Here is a 17,905-nt window from a genome sequence, read left to right as displayed (position 1 = left end):
TGCCAAACCCTGCTGCCAGCCTGTCCTGTCCCTGGTGTGCCCCTGAGTGTCCTGGTGTCAAACCCTGCTGCCAGCCTGTCCTTGTCCCTGTCCCTGGGGTGCTTCTGACTCTTTCCTGGTGACAAACCCTGCTGCCAGCCTGTCCCTGGGTCTGGTGCCAAACCCTGCTGGGTCTGGTGCCAAACCCTGCTGCCAGCCTGTCCCTGTCCCTGGTGTGCTCCTGACTCCCCAGTGACAAGTCCAGCTCTCTCTGTCCCCAGGTGCCACAGCCCCAGCCAGGTTTGATCTCTGGAGCCTGAACAATCCCCAGCAGTGCCAGGAGCAGAGCCCTGTGCTCCCAGCCAGGAAAGGGGCAGGGTTAATGTTAGAACTCAGTCCTTTGGGGGTTTGCAGTGGGGTCAGCAGGGTTTATTTCCTGGCTGGTGATTTAGGGGCTCTTCTGAGCATTCCTGGTGCTGCTGGAGCTTGCCTGGACTTCCCCAGCTCCTCCCCAGGGTTTGGGATCCTGTCCCCTTTCCCCCACTCCCACTCATTGCTCCCCCCTTTTTTTCCTCTGTCTCATCACAATGTAGTTCATGTACATGTTTATCCTGGGCTGGGAAATAAATGAAGCCTTTAGGTAGTATCATCTTTCTATGTGTAAAAATAATGATTTAATCAAATCACAGTGATTTGAAGTAATAAGAGATTCATTGTAATTTAGAAATCTCATAAAAGAGCTATTTATATCTCTTAGAGGTATTTGCTGAAAAAGTAATTTGCTAAAGTATGAAATATGGAGAACATTGGGGAATCACTAAATCTTGTCACAGCAGTGCAGTGCTTGGTCACGAGCAGGGGTGAGAAGTGATTATTCCTGCTTTTGCATTTAGGCTCTGGTGTTTTCTTGGGGTCATCAAATTCCCAGAGCCTCTGAGCCCCAAACTCGTGTTCAGCCCTGTGTGTGGGAGTTGTGTCCATGGCTTGGGTCACAGAGGGGAAGCACAGGGCTGCTGGCAGTGCAGAGAATCTTTGCCTTGTTCACCTGTTTGAGTCAGGTTCATTCCAAAAACCTGTCTGGAAGTAGAGAAGGGTTTGAGATTCCCAGTGGCACAGAGGGACCTGCAGGACAGCACTGTGGGACGTGCAGGAACAGCCCTGGCTGCTGAAACAGCCCCTGGCAGTGTCCCTGGGCAGGGCTGGAGCAGCCTGGGACAGGGGAGGAGTCCCTGCCTTGGCAGGGTGATGGGTGGGAGTTCAGGTCCCTCCAGCCCAGGGCACTCCAGGATTGCTGTCCCAGATCACTCCAGGATTGCTGTCCCAGACCATCCCAGGATTGCTGTCCCAGATCACTCCAGGATTTCTGTCCCAGATCACTCCAGGATTGCTGTCCCAGAGCATCCCAGGATTGCTGTCCCAGAGCATCCCAGGATTGCTGTCCCAGACCATCCCAGGATTTCTGTCCCAGGGCATCCCAGGATTGCTGTCCCAGAGCATCCCAGGATTGCTGTCCCAGAGCATCCCAGGATTGCTGTCCCAGAGCATCCCAGGATTGCTGTCCCAGAGCATCCCAGGATTGCTGTCCCAGACCATCCCAGGATTTCTGTCCCAGGGCATCCCAGGATTGCTGTCCCAGAGCATCCCAGGATTGCTGTCCCAGACCATCCCAGGATTTCTGTCCCAGATCACTCCAGGATTTCTGTCCCAGGGCATCCCAGGATTGCTGTCCCAGGGCACTCCAGGATTGCTGTCCCAGACCATCCCAGGATTTCTGCTCCCTGACCATCCCAGGATTGCTGTCCCAGATCACTCCAGGATTGCTGTCCCAGACCATCCCAGGATTTCTGGTCCCAGGGCATCCCAGGATTTCTGGTCCCAGACCTCTCCAGGATTTCTGCTCCCTGACCATCCCAGGGGCTGTCTCCTCTCTCTGGCAGGGGTTCTGTGTCCAGCAGCATTCCCAGGATCTGCCCTCAGGGAGGGGAAGCTGCACAGGGCTGAGCCCTGGCAAGGACCAGGGACTTGTCCAGCCCTGTCCCACTGTCACTCACCCACTTGTCCTGATCAATGGAAAAGAATGGTAATAAATGTTCCCTTTTTAATAGGGATCCATATTCCTGCCTGCAAATGCAGAGGGATCATTAAACCAATCAATGGCAATGTTATTATTTGTTATTAAATCTGTAAAGCTTTAGAGTAATTCATATGGAATTCTATTACAGTTTTATCAGGACTCATTGATTTTGTGTTATTAAGTTATAGAGCACTTTCCCCAGAGATCAGTGAGTTTGGCACGTGGGGAGGGTTTATTGCTGCTCTTTCCCAGCCATGTGGGTATTGTAGATCTTGGGACTGGATATGCCCTTTGAAATCCTCTTTTAATTAGGAGGAAAGCAAATACACACAGTTTACGGGAAAAAGTTTTGGTTGTGTGTCCCTAAAACCTGACTGTTTTCTGACCCATCCATGAGAATATTTTCCTTAGGAAATTTAATCCTGTAAATGGTAATCATAGAATCACAGAATGGTTTGGGTAGAGAAATAGTGCTGGCCCCTCTAGGGACTGCACAGAAATGTTCTTAAATCACTGATTTGTTATTAGTTAGCTACAACAGGTGTCCCAGGAGCTTTAACCAATGATTTCCTCAGTCTGTGGGAGGCCAGGTGAAGTCCCTGCCTCAGGTTAAACAGGGCAGGGAGAGGGGGGTTTCTGCCACCCCAGAATCTCTCTCTCCCTGCAGTTTGATCCATTCTATTCTGGGAAAGTTTCATCTCAAGCTGCAGTGGAGGGCTGGGAAGTCGTGTGGAGCTTACAGAGTGCAGTACTCAGTAAAACTCGAGTTTTATTTACAGAGTGCACCCAAGCACTCAGTAAAGCTGCACTCAGTAAAGCTGCACTCAGTAAAACTCGAATTTTACTTACACAGTGCACCCAAGCACTCAGTAAAGCTGCACTCAGTAAAACTCGAGTTTTATTTAGAGTGCACCCAAGCACTCAGTAAAGCTGCACTCAGTAAAACTCGAATTTTACTCACACAGTGCACCCAAGCACTCAGTAAAGCTGCACTCAGTAAAACTCCAGTTTTACTTAGAGTGCACCCAAGCACTCAGTAAAGCTGCACTCAGTAAAGCTGCACTCAGTAAAACTCGAGTTTTACTTACAGAGTGCACCCAAGCACTCAGTAAAGCTGTACTCAGTAAAACTCGAGTTTTATTTACAGAGTGCACCCAAGCACTCAGTAAAGCTGCAGTCCAGCACTGAGGGTTTCTCCCAGCCCACTTTGGTGATTTTATTGCATTTTTTCCATGGATTGTTTGCAGTCCTTCAGGCTCAGGCTGGGTCTGTGGGCGTTGCACCCTCCTGCTGCCCCTGCTGTGGCAGGCACCTCTTTCTGATTTGGATAAACTGCATCATTCTGGTGAGGCTGCAGGGAACATCTTAATTGGCTTTCACCCTGCTCCTGGAAGGCTCAGGGCTGATGTTCCTGGCTGGGTTTTGTGTCAAGAAGAGCAGACTGAGCTCTGGGAGAGCACAGGTTGGAGCTGGGTCGGTGACACAGAGCAGAGGGATTGACCCCAGTGCCCTTTCCCATTTTAAAACAGCTGGGTCTGTGCTGTCCATTTTTATCCCTGGTGGAAGGATTGCTGTGCTGATTTCACTGTGCCAGATGGTTTTCCTTGGGCTCTGCTCCACCCTGTGCTGTGCTTTGCCCCCTATAGCAGGAGGGAATCCTGCAGTGCCAGGAATGTCCCCCTGTCCCTGGAATGTGTCCTGCAGCCCCTGTGACTGCAGAGCTGTGTGCTGGTGCAGCAGCCACGCTGCTTTGGGCTGTGAGAGCTCAGTGCTTCCATCCCTGCACCTCTCTGCAGTGCCAGGACAGCTGGAGTGCCCAGCAGTGGGAAAACATCCCCTGAGGTTCCCATCCCCAGCGGGTTTGCCTTGTGGGATGGCAGATAATTCAGCTCAGAGCTGCTCTGAGCCAGCTGTGCCCTGTCCCCCTGCAGGCTTTGACACCTATTTCACCTCCCGCACCCTGGAGAACAACAGGAGGAACGTGTGGTTTGCAGAGTACTGGGAGGAGAACTTCAACTGCAAGCTGACCATCACTGGCTCCAAGAAGGAGGAGTCCGACCGCAAGTGCACAGGTAGCTCCTCGTGCTGGGGGAGTGTGGGGGCAGGAAGGGTTCTGGGTGGGTGCTGGAGGGTGTTTGTTGGTTTTGGATGGAGGATGGAGCGATTTAGGAGGGAATTTTTCCCCTGGGAGGGTGGGCAGGGCTGGCACAGGGTCCCAGAGCAGCCCCTGGATCCCTGGAATGTCCAAGGCCAGGCTGGACATTGGGACAGTGGGAGGTGTCCCTGCCATGGCAGGGGTGGCACTGGATGATTTTTAGGGTCCTTCCCAACCCAAACCCTTCTGGCATTCCATGGTTCCATGATTAGAACAGCCTGGAGCAGCGTTGGGCAGAATGTGCCCCTGACACAGAGGCCATGGCCAGTGCTGTCACCTGATGTCCCCCCAGCCCCCCAGATCTCCCAGCAATTGAAATGTGCTGTGTTGGATAACTGCCCTGAGTTGTGATCAGAGGAAATGGGTTCATGGGAGGGTTTGTTCAGCTTTGATGGAAAATTGATGGAAACTCCCATGCAGAGGGATGGGCAGGGAGTTTGGGTGCAGCTCAGCACTCCTGGACACAGATCCTGCTCCAGAGGGGTGGGGAGGGGCTTTGGCATGGAGCATTGTCCAGAGCTTTGTGTGGGGAGCAGAGAAATTTAAAAGCTCCTCTGCTTTGCCCAGGAAGTCCCAGGGGATTGATGGGTGGTGTTGGATAAAGGCTTTTGTGTCTGGTGAGATGTACTGGCTGAGCTGGGGGTTCTGTCACTGCAGGGCTGGTGATGGGTCCTACAGGGCTGGTGATGGGTCCTGCAGGGCTGTGCTGGCTCCTGCAGGGCTCTGCCAGGGATTTCCCTGCACAGAGACCCCACTGCCACCCTGCTCCTCCCAGTTCCAGCACTGACCCTGGTGCTGGTTCTCAGCCCTGCCTCCCAGCCTGCTCACATCCAGAGCTCTCAGCTTTGTGTGCAGCCCTGGGCAGGGAGGCACCATCAGGAGGGGATTTCAGAGCCCTGGCTGAGGGATGTGTCACTGAGGGAGGGTCTGTGGGGCTGGGGCAGCCCCTGGCCCCCGCAGGGCTCTGGTGCTGCTGGGGTGGATGAACAGTGGGTGTTGTTCTGCTGAATTCCACCTTGTGCAAGTAGGAGCTGCCGTGTGATACCGTGAGCATCCCACAATCTGGAAATTAAATCTCCTGTTAATGATGACTATCACCAGGCTCTCAGCAGCACCATTGTTGGGACCCTTTGAAAATGTGTTTAATTCTTGGGGAGCTGAAGCAGTGTCTGAATCCATCTCACTCGAGCACTGGGATTTTGATGTGGGTCTGTGTGAATTATACACCATAAAAATCGTCCTAGAGATACTGTTTATTCCTGCTAGCACATCCCTGTGTGAGATAGCAGTGAGTGCAGAGATCAGCTGCAGCAGCAGGGCACGTCTGCAGGAGCAGGACACCTCTGCCCATCGCCCTGCAGGATGCAGGAGCCACCAGGAGCTCTCAGAGCTGCATCTCCCTCCCGGCAGTGAAGGAGATGAACAAGTGGATTCTCTCTCTCTGCTCTCAGCACTCTGCCTGTGGAGCTCTCTGCCTGCCTTTGTGGCAGCCTGCTCTCCTGTGAGGATGTGCCTGGAGCTGCTCCGTCTCTCAGGAATGGGATGATGAGCACTCGAGCCTCGAGTGGGAAGGGGGGTTAAACTGCTTCTCATCACCTTCAAATGGATCTTTGGAGGCAAAAAACGCTCGTGTCAATAAGCTGCTGTTGTGTTTCATCCTTCTCCTGACATCCCAAGGCACTCATTGCGAGCCCGTGGGACAGGAGTGTGTTCTCTGAAATCACTTTGTGTTCGAGTGTCCCAGGTGTCAGCTGCGTCACTGCTGAGGCAAATCACACTGCTGAGCGGCTCCTGCAGCTCTGCACGTTCAGAAACAACATAAAAGCAACTTCTTCTCAAGGAGGAGCGGGAATGGCTCTGAAACACAAACAGCAATGGTGCAGTGTTCAAAGGAACAGGAATGGTGCAGCTCTCAAACAAACAGGAATGGTGCAGTTTTCAAAGGAGCAGGAATGGTGCAGTTCTCGAAGAGAAGGAATGGTGCAGTTCCCAAAGAGCAGAAGGAATGGTGCAGTTCTCAGAGAAACAGGAATGGTGCAGTTCCCAAAGAGGAGCAGGAATGGTTCAGTTCCCAAAGAGAAGGAATGGTGCAGTTCCCAAAGAGAAGGAATGGTGCAGTTCCCAAAGAGAAGGAATGGTGCAGTTCCCAAAGAGGAGCAGGAATGGTTCAGTTCCCAAAGAGAAGGAATGGTGCAGTTCCCAAAGAGAAGGAATGGTGCAGTTCCCAAAGAGAAGCAGGAATGGTGCAGTTCCCAAAGAGAAGGAATGGTGCAGTTCCCAAAGAGAAGGAATGGTGCAGTTCCCAAAGAGAAGCAGGAATGGTGCAGTTCCCAAAGAGAAGGAATGGTGCAGTTCCCAAAGAGAAGAAGGAATGATGCAGTTCCCAGAGAGGAACAGGAATGGTGCAGTTCTCAGACAAACAGGAATGATGCAGTTCCCAAAGAGAAGGAATTATACAATTCCCAAAGAGAAGCAGGAACAGTGCAGTTCCCAAAGAGAAGAAATGATGCAATTCCCAAGCAGCAGGAATGGTGCAGTTCCCAAAGAGAAGGAATGGTGCAGTTCTCAGACAAACAGGAATGATGCAGTTCCCAAAGAGAAGGAATTATACAATTCCCAAAGAGAAGCAGGAATGGTGCAGTTCCCAAAGAGGAGCAGGAATGGTGCAGTTCCCAAAGAGCAGAAGGAATGGTGCAGTTCCCAAAGAGCAGAAGGAATGGTGCAGTTCCCAAAGAGAAGGAATGATACAGTTCCCAAAGAGGAGTGGGAATGGTGCAGTTCCCAAAGAGAAGGAATTATACAGTTCCCAAAGAGGAGCAGGAATGATGCAGCTCCCAAAGAGGAGCAGGAATGTGTGGATGGGGTTTGTTTTCCCTTTCCATGGCTCAGGTCTGGCAGCACAGAGGGCTCCTGGCTCTTGCTGCACCCCAGTTTTAGGCTGGCTCTCCATCCCTCCCCGTGGGACCCCCAGGATGTCCTGGCAGCTCTGGGCTGGGGGTTCTCTCTGCCCTTCCCCAGAGGCACCCATAGCACTGCTCCTGCTGCTTTCATCTGGAGGAACCTGATGCCTTTTGGGAGCTCCCTTCTCTTCCAGAGTAATTAATAATTTCATTTCTATGCTCCCATTATACAGGAGCTGTTCCTGGAGCCTGTGGTAAAATATTCTACCTGACTTCTTCAGCTCAGCCTCAGAGGGGGAAATATTCCCCACAATATGCTCAAGTTGGAATTTGAATTGTGCCCATCATTTTTGGTTTATTCCTGCCTGAAAATGGACTTTGGGCCCGATTTGCTGCTCACTGCAACAGCATGAGGGAGACACAAACTGGAGGGAGCACTGTTCAGCCAGGCCTGTGAATTTGGATATTTGCTGGGGATTTTTTTGAAGTCTGAAGAATATTTGGCCCACATAAATAATAACATTTGCTCTGCAGGTTCTTTGCTGCTTCAGATTTGGGTTAAATTCCTAATTGCAGTGGAATCTCTTCAGGGGGTAGCTCAGCCTGTTTTGGTGAAGGACAGCACACTCCCAGCTGCAGAAATTCAGACATGTTTGTGCTGAGCAGTTACATGTGTCCCCACATCTGGATTTACTGTGCACAGTTCTTGGTGTTCAATACCCAGCTGAGTGGCTGTTTCAGCACAGGGGAGCACCCTTGTTCTTGGAAATTCTAGTGAGATTTAAAAAACTTTGTTATTTTTGTGTTTGGGCAGTGTTGTTGCCCGACAGAGAGACACGAAACAACTAGGTTGTTTAGTGCGGTGCTTTATTGAGGGCCCTGGGGTCTGAGGACTAGCGTCCAAAGTCAGAGCCCACCATACCCCTTTTCCGACAGGTTTTTATATCCTTTACAAAGTGATTTACATACAATAGTACAATAGCATATATTCTTCAAGACAATACAGTTACGTAAATCTCATAGATATTATTTCTATAAAGTCATAAATTCTACACGCTTGTCTACTCAAAACTATAGGTTACCCCCCTTTAATCCCCCTTGCTTGTCATCCCACCACCAGAACCCTTTATCATTGATTATACATTAACCTTTATCATTTATTTATTTTACTGTGTTCTACATGCCCTGCTAGATCCTTTAATTATTTATTTTGCTGTGTTCTGCATGCCCTACTAGATCCTTTAATTATCAGTTTGTGGTTCTTAGTACATTCCCAGGGCCTGCTTGTGAACTGCTGCTTTCTAAGCCTTAGCATAACTACTGCTATTGCTATATCTACATTAGCTCTTTTCTTGTTATTTTCGGTATCAGTGTGACATTGCTCTGGGGTTTTCTCAGGTGCGTTTTGCTCGGGTTCCTCTCACAGATCTCGTCACTGCTGAAGGTTTCCTCCTGCTGTGCGTGTGCCCAGCCCTGCTTCTGGAACTTGCTGTGGGTTATCAGCACAGTTTGTGTGCAGCATTCCAATCCCAGACCCCTCCCCTGGCATCCATTCCTGCTGCACTGCTCCTTTGGGTACAGAGCTGAAACCACTTAGAAGCATTTTCCTTGTCAGGGCTTGAAATCATGATAAGTTCTGTAATCAATGAGAGGGACTGAATAATGAAAAGGATCCAGCCTGGAACTTCACCAGCTGGAAACTCACTTTTTCTGCTCAGTTGTTTGCAGGATTTTTCTGCTTCCAGAGCAGCTGAGATTTAAAACTGAGGGGTTTTGGTAAAGGGTGCCTGAACCATTATGGAATCATGGAATGGGTTGGGTTGGAAGGACCTCAGATCCCATCCAGTGCCACCCTGCCATGGCAGGGACACTTCACTGTGCCACTGCTCCAAGCCCATCCAGCCTGGCCTGGGCACTGCCAGGGAGTTAATGCAGTTCTGGGGAAAAGGAATAAATCAGATTCCTGACTCAGCCTGCAGTGCCTCGTTCCAGGCTCTGGAAATCCCGCTTGGTTTGGTGCCTGACTGCAGAGCCCCCTGACTGCTCAGGGGACCAGGGGGCTCATCCTCCTTGCTGCCCACCCTCCTCTTCTCACGTTTATGCTCAAGGCCTGAAGTTTGCAGAGATTATTCCTGAGCCCCCAGCTGGAAGAGGACAGTTTTGTCTTCACACCCAGGCACAGCAGAAAAGCTTGGCACTTAGGGCAGGGAGGGTTTGGGACTCATGGTGGGATCAGGGCAGGATTTGGTTTTTGGGATTATGGAGAGTGACTGGCAAGAGGAGTCGCTGGGTCTGGTACCAATGAGTTTGGTTATGTTTTAATTAACTCTAAAACAGCTCTGAGTGTTCTATGGTACTGATGAAGGCACAGCTCGGGGAGGCTTGGCTGGTGTTTGGTGTCCCCTGTGTGTCCCTAGGTGTCCCTTGTGTCCCTGAGTGTCCCCTGAGTGTCCCTGGGTGTCCCCTGTGTCCCTGAGTGTGCCCTGTGTCCCTGGGTGTCCCTGAGTGTCCCTGGGTGTCCCCTGTGTGCCTGATTGTCCTTGGGTGTGCCCTGTGTCCCTGGGTGTCCCTGGATGTCCCCCGTGTCCCTGGGTGTCCCTGATTGTCCTTGGGTGTCCCCTGTGTGTCCCTGTGTGTCCCTGAGTGTCCCCTGTGTCCCTGTGTGTCCGTGTGTCCCCTGAGTGTCCCCTGTGTGTCCCTGAGTGTCCCTGGGTGTCCCCTGTGTGCCCTGTATCCCTGAGTGTCCCCTGTGTCCCTGTGTGTCCCTGTGTCCCTGAGTGTCCCCTGAGTGTCCCCTGAGTGTCCCCTGTGTCCCTGAGTGTCCCCTGTGTCCCTGTGTCTGAGCGTGCCCATGTCCCCTGTGTCCCTGAGTGTCCCCTGGGTATCCCCTGGATGTCCCCAGTGTCCCTGAGTGTCCCCTGAGTGTCCCTGGATGTCCCCTGAGCGTGCCCGTGTCCCCGCAGGGCAGGAGCGCATCGGGAAGGACTCTCCGTACGAGCAGGAGGGCAAGGTGCAGTTTGTGATCGATGCCGTGTACGCCATGGCGCACGCCCTGCACCACATGAGCCGCGAGCTGTGCGCCGACAGCGCCGGGCTGTGCCCCGAGATGGAGCGCGCGGGGGGCAAGAGGCTGCTCAAGTACATCCGCAGTGTCAACTTCAACGGTGAGAGGAGCGGGCACTGCTGGGCCCTGGGCACTGCTGACACCTCCATGGTCACCTACTGACCTCTCTGGTCACCTACTGACCCCCCCTGTCACCTACTGACCCCCTCGGGCACCTGCTGACCTCTATGGTCACCAACTGACACCCATGGTCATCTACTAATACCCCTGGGCACTGCTGATACCCCATGGTCACTTACTGACCCCCATGGTCACCTACTGACCTGAATGGTCACCTACTGACCCCCCCGTCATCTACTGACAGCCCCAGGCACCTGCTGATACCCCCTGTCACCTACTGACCCCCTGGGCACTGCTGATACCCCTGGTCACCTACTGACACCCCTGGGGACCTGCTGACACCCCCATGGTCACCTACTGACCCCCCCTGGGCACCTACTGATACCCCTGGGCACCTACTGATACCCCTGGGCACCTGCTGACACCCCCATGGTCACCTGCTGACACCCCCATGGTCACCTACTGACCCCCTCGGGCACCTATTGACCTCGATGGGCACCTACTGACCCCTTTGGTCAGCTACTGACACTTCATGTCACCTACTGACCCCCTCATCCCTTACTGACTCCCATGGTCACCTACTGACACCCTTGGTCACCTACTGACCCCCCTGTCACCTACCGACACCCCTGGGCACTGCGGACACCCATGGTCACCTACTGACCTCGATGGGCACCTACAGACTCTCATGGTCACTTATGACCTCTTTGGTCAGCTACTGACACTTCCTGTCACCCACTGACCCCCTCATCCCCTACTGACTCCTCTTGTCACCTACTGACACCCTTGGTCACCTGCTGACCCCTCCATCCCCTGCTGACTCCCCCTGTCCCCTGGTGACCCCTCCATCCCCTGGTGACCCCCTGTCCCCTGCTGACCCCCATCACGGAGCTGGCCCCTGGGAAGGGCTTTGCTCAGTGTGCAGATCCCTGTTCCCCGTGTTCCAGGGGATCTGTCCTGGGTTCCCAGGGTGGGCAGTGGGAGCTGTGTGCTCTGTGTGAGGGGAGGAGCATCCATTGTCTGTTCTGCTGCTGCTCCTGAGTGTTCTGAGCCCCAGAGCTTGGGATCCTCCTGCTGTGGAGCAGCTCTCCTCGGCCCTGGCAGCTGGGGCCACCCTGCCCTGAGCTGGGAGCACCCTGCCCTGAGCTGGGAGCACCCTGCTCTGAGCTGTGACCATCCTGCTCTGAGCTGGGAGCACCCCAATCTGAGCTGGGGCCACCCTGCCCTGAGCTGGGGCCACCCTGCCCTGAGCTGGGGCCATCCTGAGCTGGGAGCACCCTGCCCTGAGCTGGGATCACCCTGCCCTGAGCTGGGAGCACCCCAATCTGAGCTGGGAGCACCCTGCCCTGAACTGGGACCATCCTGCCCTGAGCTGGGACCATCCTGCCCTGAGCTGGGACCACCCTGCCATGAGCTGGGACCACCCTGCCCTGAGCTGGGACCATCCTGCTCTGAACTGGGGCCATCCTGAGCTGGGAGCACCCTGCCCTGAGCTGAGGCCACCCCAATCTGAGCTGGGATCACCCTGCCCTGAGCTGTGCTGAAGAGGGGCTGGACCTGGGCAAGGAGCTCAGTGTGCATTTTGTGATCATCGCTGCCTGGAGAACAAAAGGCCCAAAATATGGAAACCTTCAAACCTCAAGTGCTCACACAGTGAAATTCTGAGTTTTGAAGTGCAGTTGTGTTTTTGGCAGGGAGAAGCTGAAGATGCTGTTCAGAGCCCCTTGGGTGCCCTGAGTGACAAACACCTGGGCTGGTGACACCTGTGTAACTGCTGCTCCTCCTCAGAATTCATTCCTCATCTCGCAGCGATCAGGAGATGGAAACCCTGCAAATTCAGTCAGATTGTGTCTGGGCTTGAGGGCTTCCTGCAGGTGTCAAGTGCCCTGTGTCTGTGTGGGGAGCAGGCAGCTCCTTTGTGGGGAACTGAATTAAATTGTCACAGCTCTGCACGAGCAAGGAGCTGCAGCCTGGAGCCTGGCACAGGTTCTGAACTGCTTACTGGGCTCAGCAAAACCTGGGAAACCTTCACAGAAGGAAAAGAAATCCTGAATGATCAAACCCAGTGAAATAACAACATGTTTTAATGACTGGAAGATCAAGGGTTATTTCTGGAACGCCTGTTTCCTCTCTGCTGTGAGGTTTCCATCCATCACTTGTTATTAATTTCATTATTCCGTGGAAGGAGCTGCAGTGATGTGAAGCAGGACTGACAGAGCCTGCAGCCAGGGGGCACAGAGAGGGCTGCAGAGCTCAGGCAGGGCTAAGAGGGCTGGCCCTGCTGGGCAGAGCCTTGGCCCAGGAAGGGACACTGGTGCCTGCCCTGTGCCCCGGGTTCCTGAGCTTCCCCTGTGCACAGCTGCTGGATGGACAGGGCTCCTGCAGCCTGGCAGCAGTGCTGGGGCTGCAGACAGTGTGTGCCTGCCTGTCCTGTGTGCAGGGCTGGGTCAGGGGTCCCTGCTCAGGGCTCCTGCAGCCTGGCTGGGGCATTGCAGCAGTGCTGGGGCTGCAGACAGAGCTGACTCCTGCCTGTCCTGCCCTGTGTGCAGGTTTGGGTGTGAGCTCCCTGCTCTGTGCTGTGGGGTCTGTGCAGTGCCCGTGGGGTCTGTGCAGTGCTGTAGGGTCTGTGCAGTGCCTCTGGGGTCTGTGCAGTGCTGTGGGGTCTGTGCAGTGCCTCTAGGGTCTGTGCAGTGCCCATGGGGTCTGTGCAGTGCTGTGGGGTCTGTGCAGTGCCCATGGGGTCTGTGCAGTGCCCATGGGGTCTGTGCAATGCCCATGGGGTCTGTGCAGTGCCCATGGGGTCTGTGCAGTGCCCATGGGGTCTGTGCAGTGCCCATGGGGTCTGTGCAGTGCCCATGGGGTCTGTGCAGTGCCCGTGGGGTCTGTGCAGTGCTGTAGGGTCTGTGCAGTGCCTGTGGGGTCTGTGCAGTGCCCATGGGGTCTGTGCAGTGCCCATGGGGTCTGTGCAGTGCCCATAGGGTCTGTGCAGTGCCCATGGGGTCTGTGCAGTGCTCATGGGGTCTGTGCAGTGCCCATGGGGTCTGTGCAGTGCCCATGGGGTCTGTGCAGTGCCCATGGGGTCTGTGCAGTGCCTGTGGGGTCTGTGCAGTGCCCATGGGGTCTGTGCAGTGCCTGTGGGGTCTGTGCAGTGCCTCTGGGGTCTGTGCAGTGCTGTGGGGTCTGTGCAGTGCCTGTGGGGTCTGTGCAGTGCCCATGGGGTCTGTGCAGTGCCTGTGGGGTCTGTGCAGTGCCTCTGGGGTCTGTGCAGTGCTGTGGGGTCTGTGCAGTGCCTCTGGGGTCTGTGCAGTGCCCATGGGGTCTGTGCAGTGCCCATGGGGTCTGTGCAGTGCCCATGGGGTCTGTGCAGTGCCCATGGGGTCTGTGCAGTGCCTGTGGGGTCTGTGCAGTGCCTCTGGGGTCTGTGCAGTGCTGTGGGGTCTGTGCAGTGCCCATGGGGTCTGTGCAGTGCCCGTGGGGTCTGTGCAGTGCCTGTGGGGTCTGTGCAGTGCCTGTGGGGTCTGTGCAGTGCCTGTGGGGTCTGTGCAGTGCTGTGGGGTCTGTGCAGTGCCCATGGGGTCTGTGCAGTGCCTCTGGGGTCTGTGCAGTGCTGTGGGGTCTGTGCAGTGCTGTGGGGTCTGTGCAGTGCCTCTGGGGTCTGTGCAGTGCCCATGGGGTCTGTGCAGTGCCTGTGGGGTCTGTGCAGTGCCTGTGGGGTCTGTGCAGTGCCCATGGGGTCTGTGCAGTGCCTGTGGGGTCTGTGCAGTGCCTCTGGGGTCTGTGCAGTGCCCATGGGGTCTGTGCAGTGCCCATGGGGTCTGTGCAGTGCTGTGGGGTCTGTGCAGTGCCTGTGGGGTCTGTGCAGTGCCCATGGGGTCTGTGCAGTGCTGTGGGGTCTGTGCAGTGCCTCTAGGGTCTGTGCAGTGCTGTGGGGTCTGTGCAGTGCCTCTAGGGTCTGTGCAGTTGTCCTGGCTCACGTGCAGTGGCTTTGCTGGAGATCCTGGGTGCTGCTCCCGTGCAGGTGGCTGGAGCTGTGCTCTGTTCCTGTCCCCAGGGTCTGTCCCCTGTCCCAGCAGTCCATCTGTCCATCCTCCACCTGCCTCCTGACAGCCCTGGCCCTTCCTCTGTCCCTCCTCAGCGGTGTCTGTTTTTATTTTGGGAGCCTCACCTGAGCTCCTGCTGTCTCAGGAGTCCCTTTCCTGTCAGCTCTGACAAAGCTGAGCCTAACTCACCCTAAGCAGTGCTGAGAGTCCGTGATTAGCCAGATCCCATTTAGCACTTTGCTGCCTTTCCTGAGGAGCCGAGGAATTACAACCATTGCTTCTGATTGACTCAAAGTGTTTCCACTCAAATGTATTCTGGCTGCATGAATCTGTAATGACAATTAAATATCTGCCTGGTGCTCGCCAGGAACCAGCAAGGAGAGATTTCAGTGGGAGATTTTCTGTAGCAGCCTTTGAACTGAATTTGTATCTGATCTCAGAGGATTGTAGGAGAGACAGGAAACAATTTACCAGGGCTAGAATGGAGACTATGCTAATTCACTCCTTCAAATCTTTTTTTCACTCCCTGGAATTCAATGAAGAATGGGAATCATGAAGAAAACGATAATCTTAAAGTTCAGTGCTACAACAGGAGAGATTTTTCATTGCTTTGGGGAAAAAAAGTTACACAGGAGGAGGAAGCTTTGAATATAGATATGCTGGAGGATTGTCATAATCTTCAATCTTGACACAATATTACTCTGCCCTACCAAAACCTATTTTAATATGTCTGGGAATAAATGTCACCTGGGAAGGTTTTCCTGGAGCTCTGAGGAGATGAGGCACTGCTGAGAGTTCTCTTCTTGGGGAGGTTCCCACCCTGACAGAACTGCAGGTGAACTGCTGGGAGCTCACCTGGGCGGGGCTGGGACAGGGACAGGGCTGGGACAGGGACAGGGCTGGGACAGGGACAGGGACAGGGACAGGGCTGGGACAGGGACAGGGGCTGGGACAGGGACAGGGGCAGGGCTGGGACAGGGGCAGGGCTGGGACAGGGGCAGGGACAGGGACAGGGCTGGGACAGGGACAGGGGCAGGGCTGGGACAGGGGCAGGGCTGGGACAGGGACAGGGACAGGGACAGGGGCAGGGGCTCCTCCTGACCCGTGTTTGTCTCTTCAGTACTGGGCAATCCAGTTCGTGCAGGGCCCTGCTCTGGTTCTACCCAAGGACTCCATGGCAGTGCCACAGAGCCTGGGTAAGGGAATGCACAGGGAATGTTCTGAGATGAGGGAATGCACAGGGAATGTTCTGAGATGAGGGAATGCACAGGGATTGCTGTTCCCAGATAAGGAATGCTGTTCCCAGGATTGCTGTTCCCAGATAAGGGATTGCTGTTCCCAGGGATTGCTGTTCCCAGGGATTGCTGTTCCCAAACAAGGATTGCTGTTCCCAGGATTGCTGTTCCCAGGATTGCTGTTCCCAAACAAGGATTGCTGTTCCAGGATTGGTGTTCCCAGGATTGCTGTTCCCAAACAAGGATTGCTGTTCCAGGATTGGTGTTCCCAGATAAGGGATTGCTGTTCCCAGATAAGGGATTGGTGTTCCCAGGATTGCTGTTCCCAAACAAGGATTGCTGTTCCCAGGGATTGCTATTCCAGGATTGCTGTTCCCAGGATTGCTGTTCCCAGATAAGGGATTGGTGTTCCCAGGATTGCTGTTCCAGGATTGCTGTTCCTGGATAAGGGATTGACATTCCCAGGATTGCAGTTCCCAGGGATTGCTGTTCCCAGGGATTGCTGTTCCCAGATAAGGATTGCTGTTCCTGGATAAGGATTGCTGTTCCCAGGATTGCTGTTCCCAGATAAGGATTGCTGTTCCTGGATAAGGATTGCAGTTCCCAGGGATTGCTGTTCCCAGATAAGGATTGCTGTTCCCAAACAAGGAATGCTGTTCCAGGATTGCTGTTCCAGGACTGCTGCCCCAGCCTGCTCCTTCCCTCCCGCCCCAGCCGTGCTGATGACGAGTGCAGCAGATTGAGGAGGAGGAGGAGGAGGAGGAGGAAGCTATTTCTGGATGCTAGTCAAGACTCACCAGAGCGGGCTGGCTTCTGACAGCAGTGTCTCAGCAGCAGATGGAACATTTTGTGGAGGGGGAGCAGCACTGCGAGGCTGCACTCACAGGAATGGTTTCATGGAGAGCTCCCTGAGGACAGGCAGAGGGGAGGGAGGAGAAGCCTTGTGACATTCCTGGCATTGAGGGAGGGTGAGGTAAGGCTCACCTGGCCTTGCTGGGCTTGTTCCCAGGCAGCAGGGTTAGGCAGAGAGGAGGGCTCAGTGGGACAGGCTGGGGGTGGCAGTGTCCCCAAGTGTCCCCTCTGCATGGCCTGGGCACTGAGCGAGCTCCCAGCCCTGAGCCCATCCCAGAGGTGGTGCTGGCTGGTTGGATTTTGTCCTGTTTGCTTCCCCCAGGCAGTGCTGGCACTCCAGTGATGTTCAACAAGAACGGGGACGCCCCGGGGCGCTACGACATCTTCCAGTTCCACAGCAGCAACACCAGCACGCCCGGGTACCGCCTGGTGGGCCAGTGGACAGAGGACCTGCAGCTCAACGTGAGTCCTGCTCCTTCTCACAGCCCCACAGCCCAGCAGGGACAGGGCTCATGCACACATCTCCTCCTCCCAGAGCCTGAGAGTCTCCTCAGACTAACACACGCATGAGGTGATCATGCAAATTTTATTGCTCTGCAGTTGCCAGCTTGGGAAATGAAGCTGTGATTTGTTGTGGTTTGAAGCCACTGGGCTTTCATTTGCAGATGCTTTTCAGTTTTTCTTGTCTCTGGAAAGCTGGAGCAGAACATTTGTGGAGTGAGTCACTTTTCCCTGTTCCGGTGGTGTTTCAGTCCGTGGGGATGAGGTGGCCGTGCTGGGACGATGCCCAGAGGAAAACAGGCACAGGAGCAGGTGCTCAAATACAGGAAAAAATACAAATACAGAAAAAACCGCCCCAGGGCTGGTGGGAGGGAAAGCTGGAGGGTGTGACAGCCTGGCCCGTGCCTCCCTGCTCCAGGACCCTGCTTGGTTTGTGCCCTGAGCTGCAGCCTCAGGGTCCTGCAGGAGTGCTGCCAGTTCTGCCCTGTGCTTGGATCCCATTCACACCCAGATTTCAGTCCCTTGGGCTCCTCAGTGCAGGGTTATTAACACCCAAAACCAGAGATCTCAGTCCCTTGGGCTCCTCAGTGCAGGGTTATTAACACCCAAAACCAGAGATTCCAGTCCCTTGGGCTCCTCAGTGCAGGGCTATTAACACCCAAAACCAGAGATCTCAGTCCCTTGGGCTCCTCAGTGCAGGGCTATTAACACCCAAAACCAGAGATTCCAGTCCCTTGGGCTCCTCAGTGCAGGGTTATTAACACCCAAAACCAGAGATTTCATCTCTTGGGCTCCTCAGTGCAGGGTTATTAACACCCAAAACCAGAGATTTCTTCTCTTGGGCTCCTCAGTGCAGGGCTATTAACACCCAAAACCAGAGATCTCAGTCCCTTGGGCTCCTCGGTGCAGGGTTACTAACACCCAAAACCAGAGATCTCAGTCCCTTGGGCTCTCAGTGCAGGGTTATTAACACCCAAAACCAGAG

General features: G+C 54.4%; 1 protein-coding gene across 2 annotated transcripts in view; it reads left to right on the top strand.

Annotated features, from left to right (window-relative positions):
• The window catches only part of GRM7 (glutamate metabotropic receptor 7), a 201,873-nt gene that overhangs the window by 126,689 nt on the left and 57,279 nt on the right, over window positions 1-17,905 (top strand). For both annotated transcript variants that reach the window (XM_033071604.2, XM_033071603.1), the window contains exons 5-7: window positions 3,985-4,125; window positions 10,072-10,272; window positions 16,742-16,881. In XM_033071604.2, the coding sequence (XP_032927495.1) occupies window positions 3,985-4,125; window positions 10,072-10,272; window positions 16,742-16,881 (482 nt within the window). The remainder of the gene's footprint in view (window positions 1-3,984; window positions 4,126-10,071; window positions 10,273-16,741; window positions 16,882-17,905) is intronic.

The sequence above is a fragment of the Catharus ustulatus genome, chromosome 13 (genome assembly GCF_009819885.2).
Source record: "Catharus ustulatus isolate bCatUst1 chromosome 13, bCatUst1.pri.v2, whole genome shotgun sequence".
Classification (NCBI taxonomy): Eukaryota; Metazoa; Chordata; class Aves; order Passeriformes; family Turdidae; genus Catharus; species Catharus ustulatus.
Note: the sequence above shows the minus strand (reverse complement) of the source record. Positions and strands in the feature narration are given on the sequence as shown.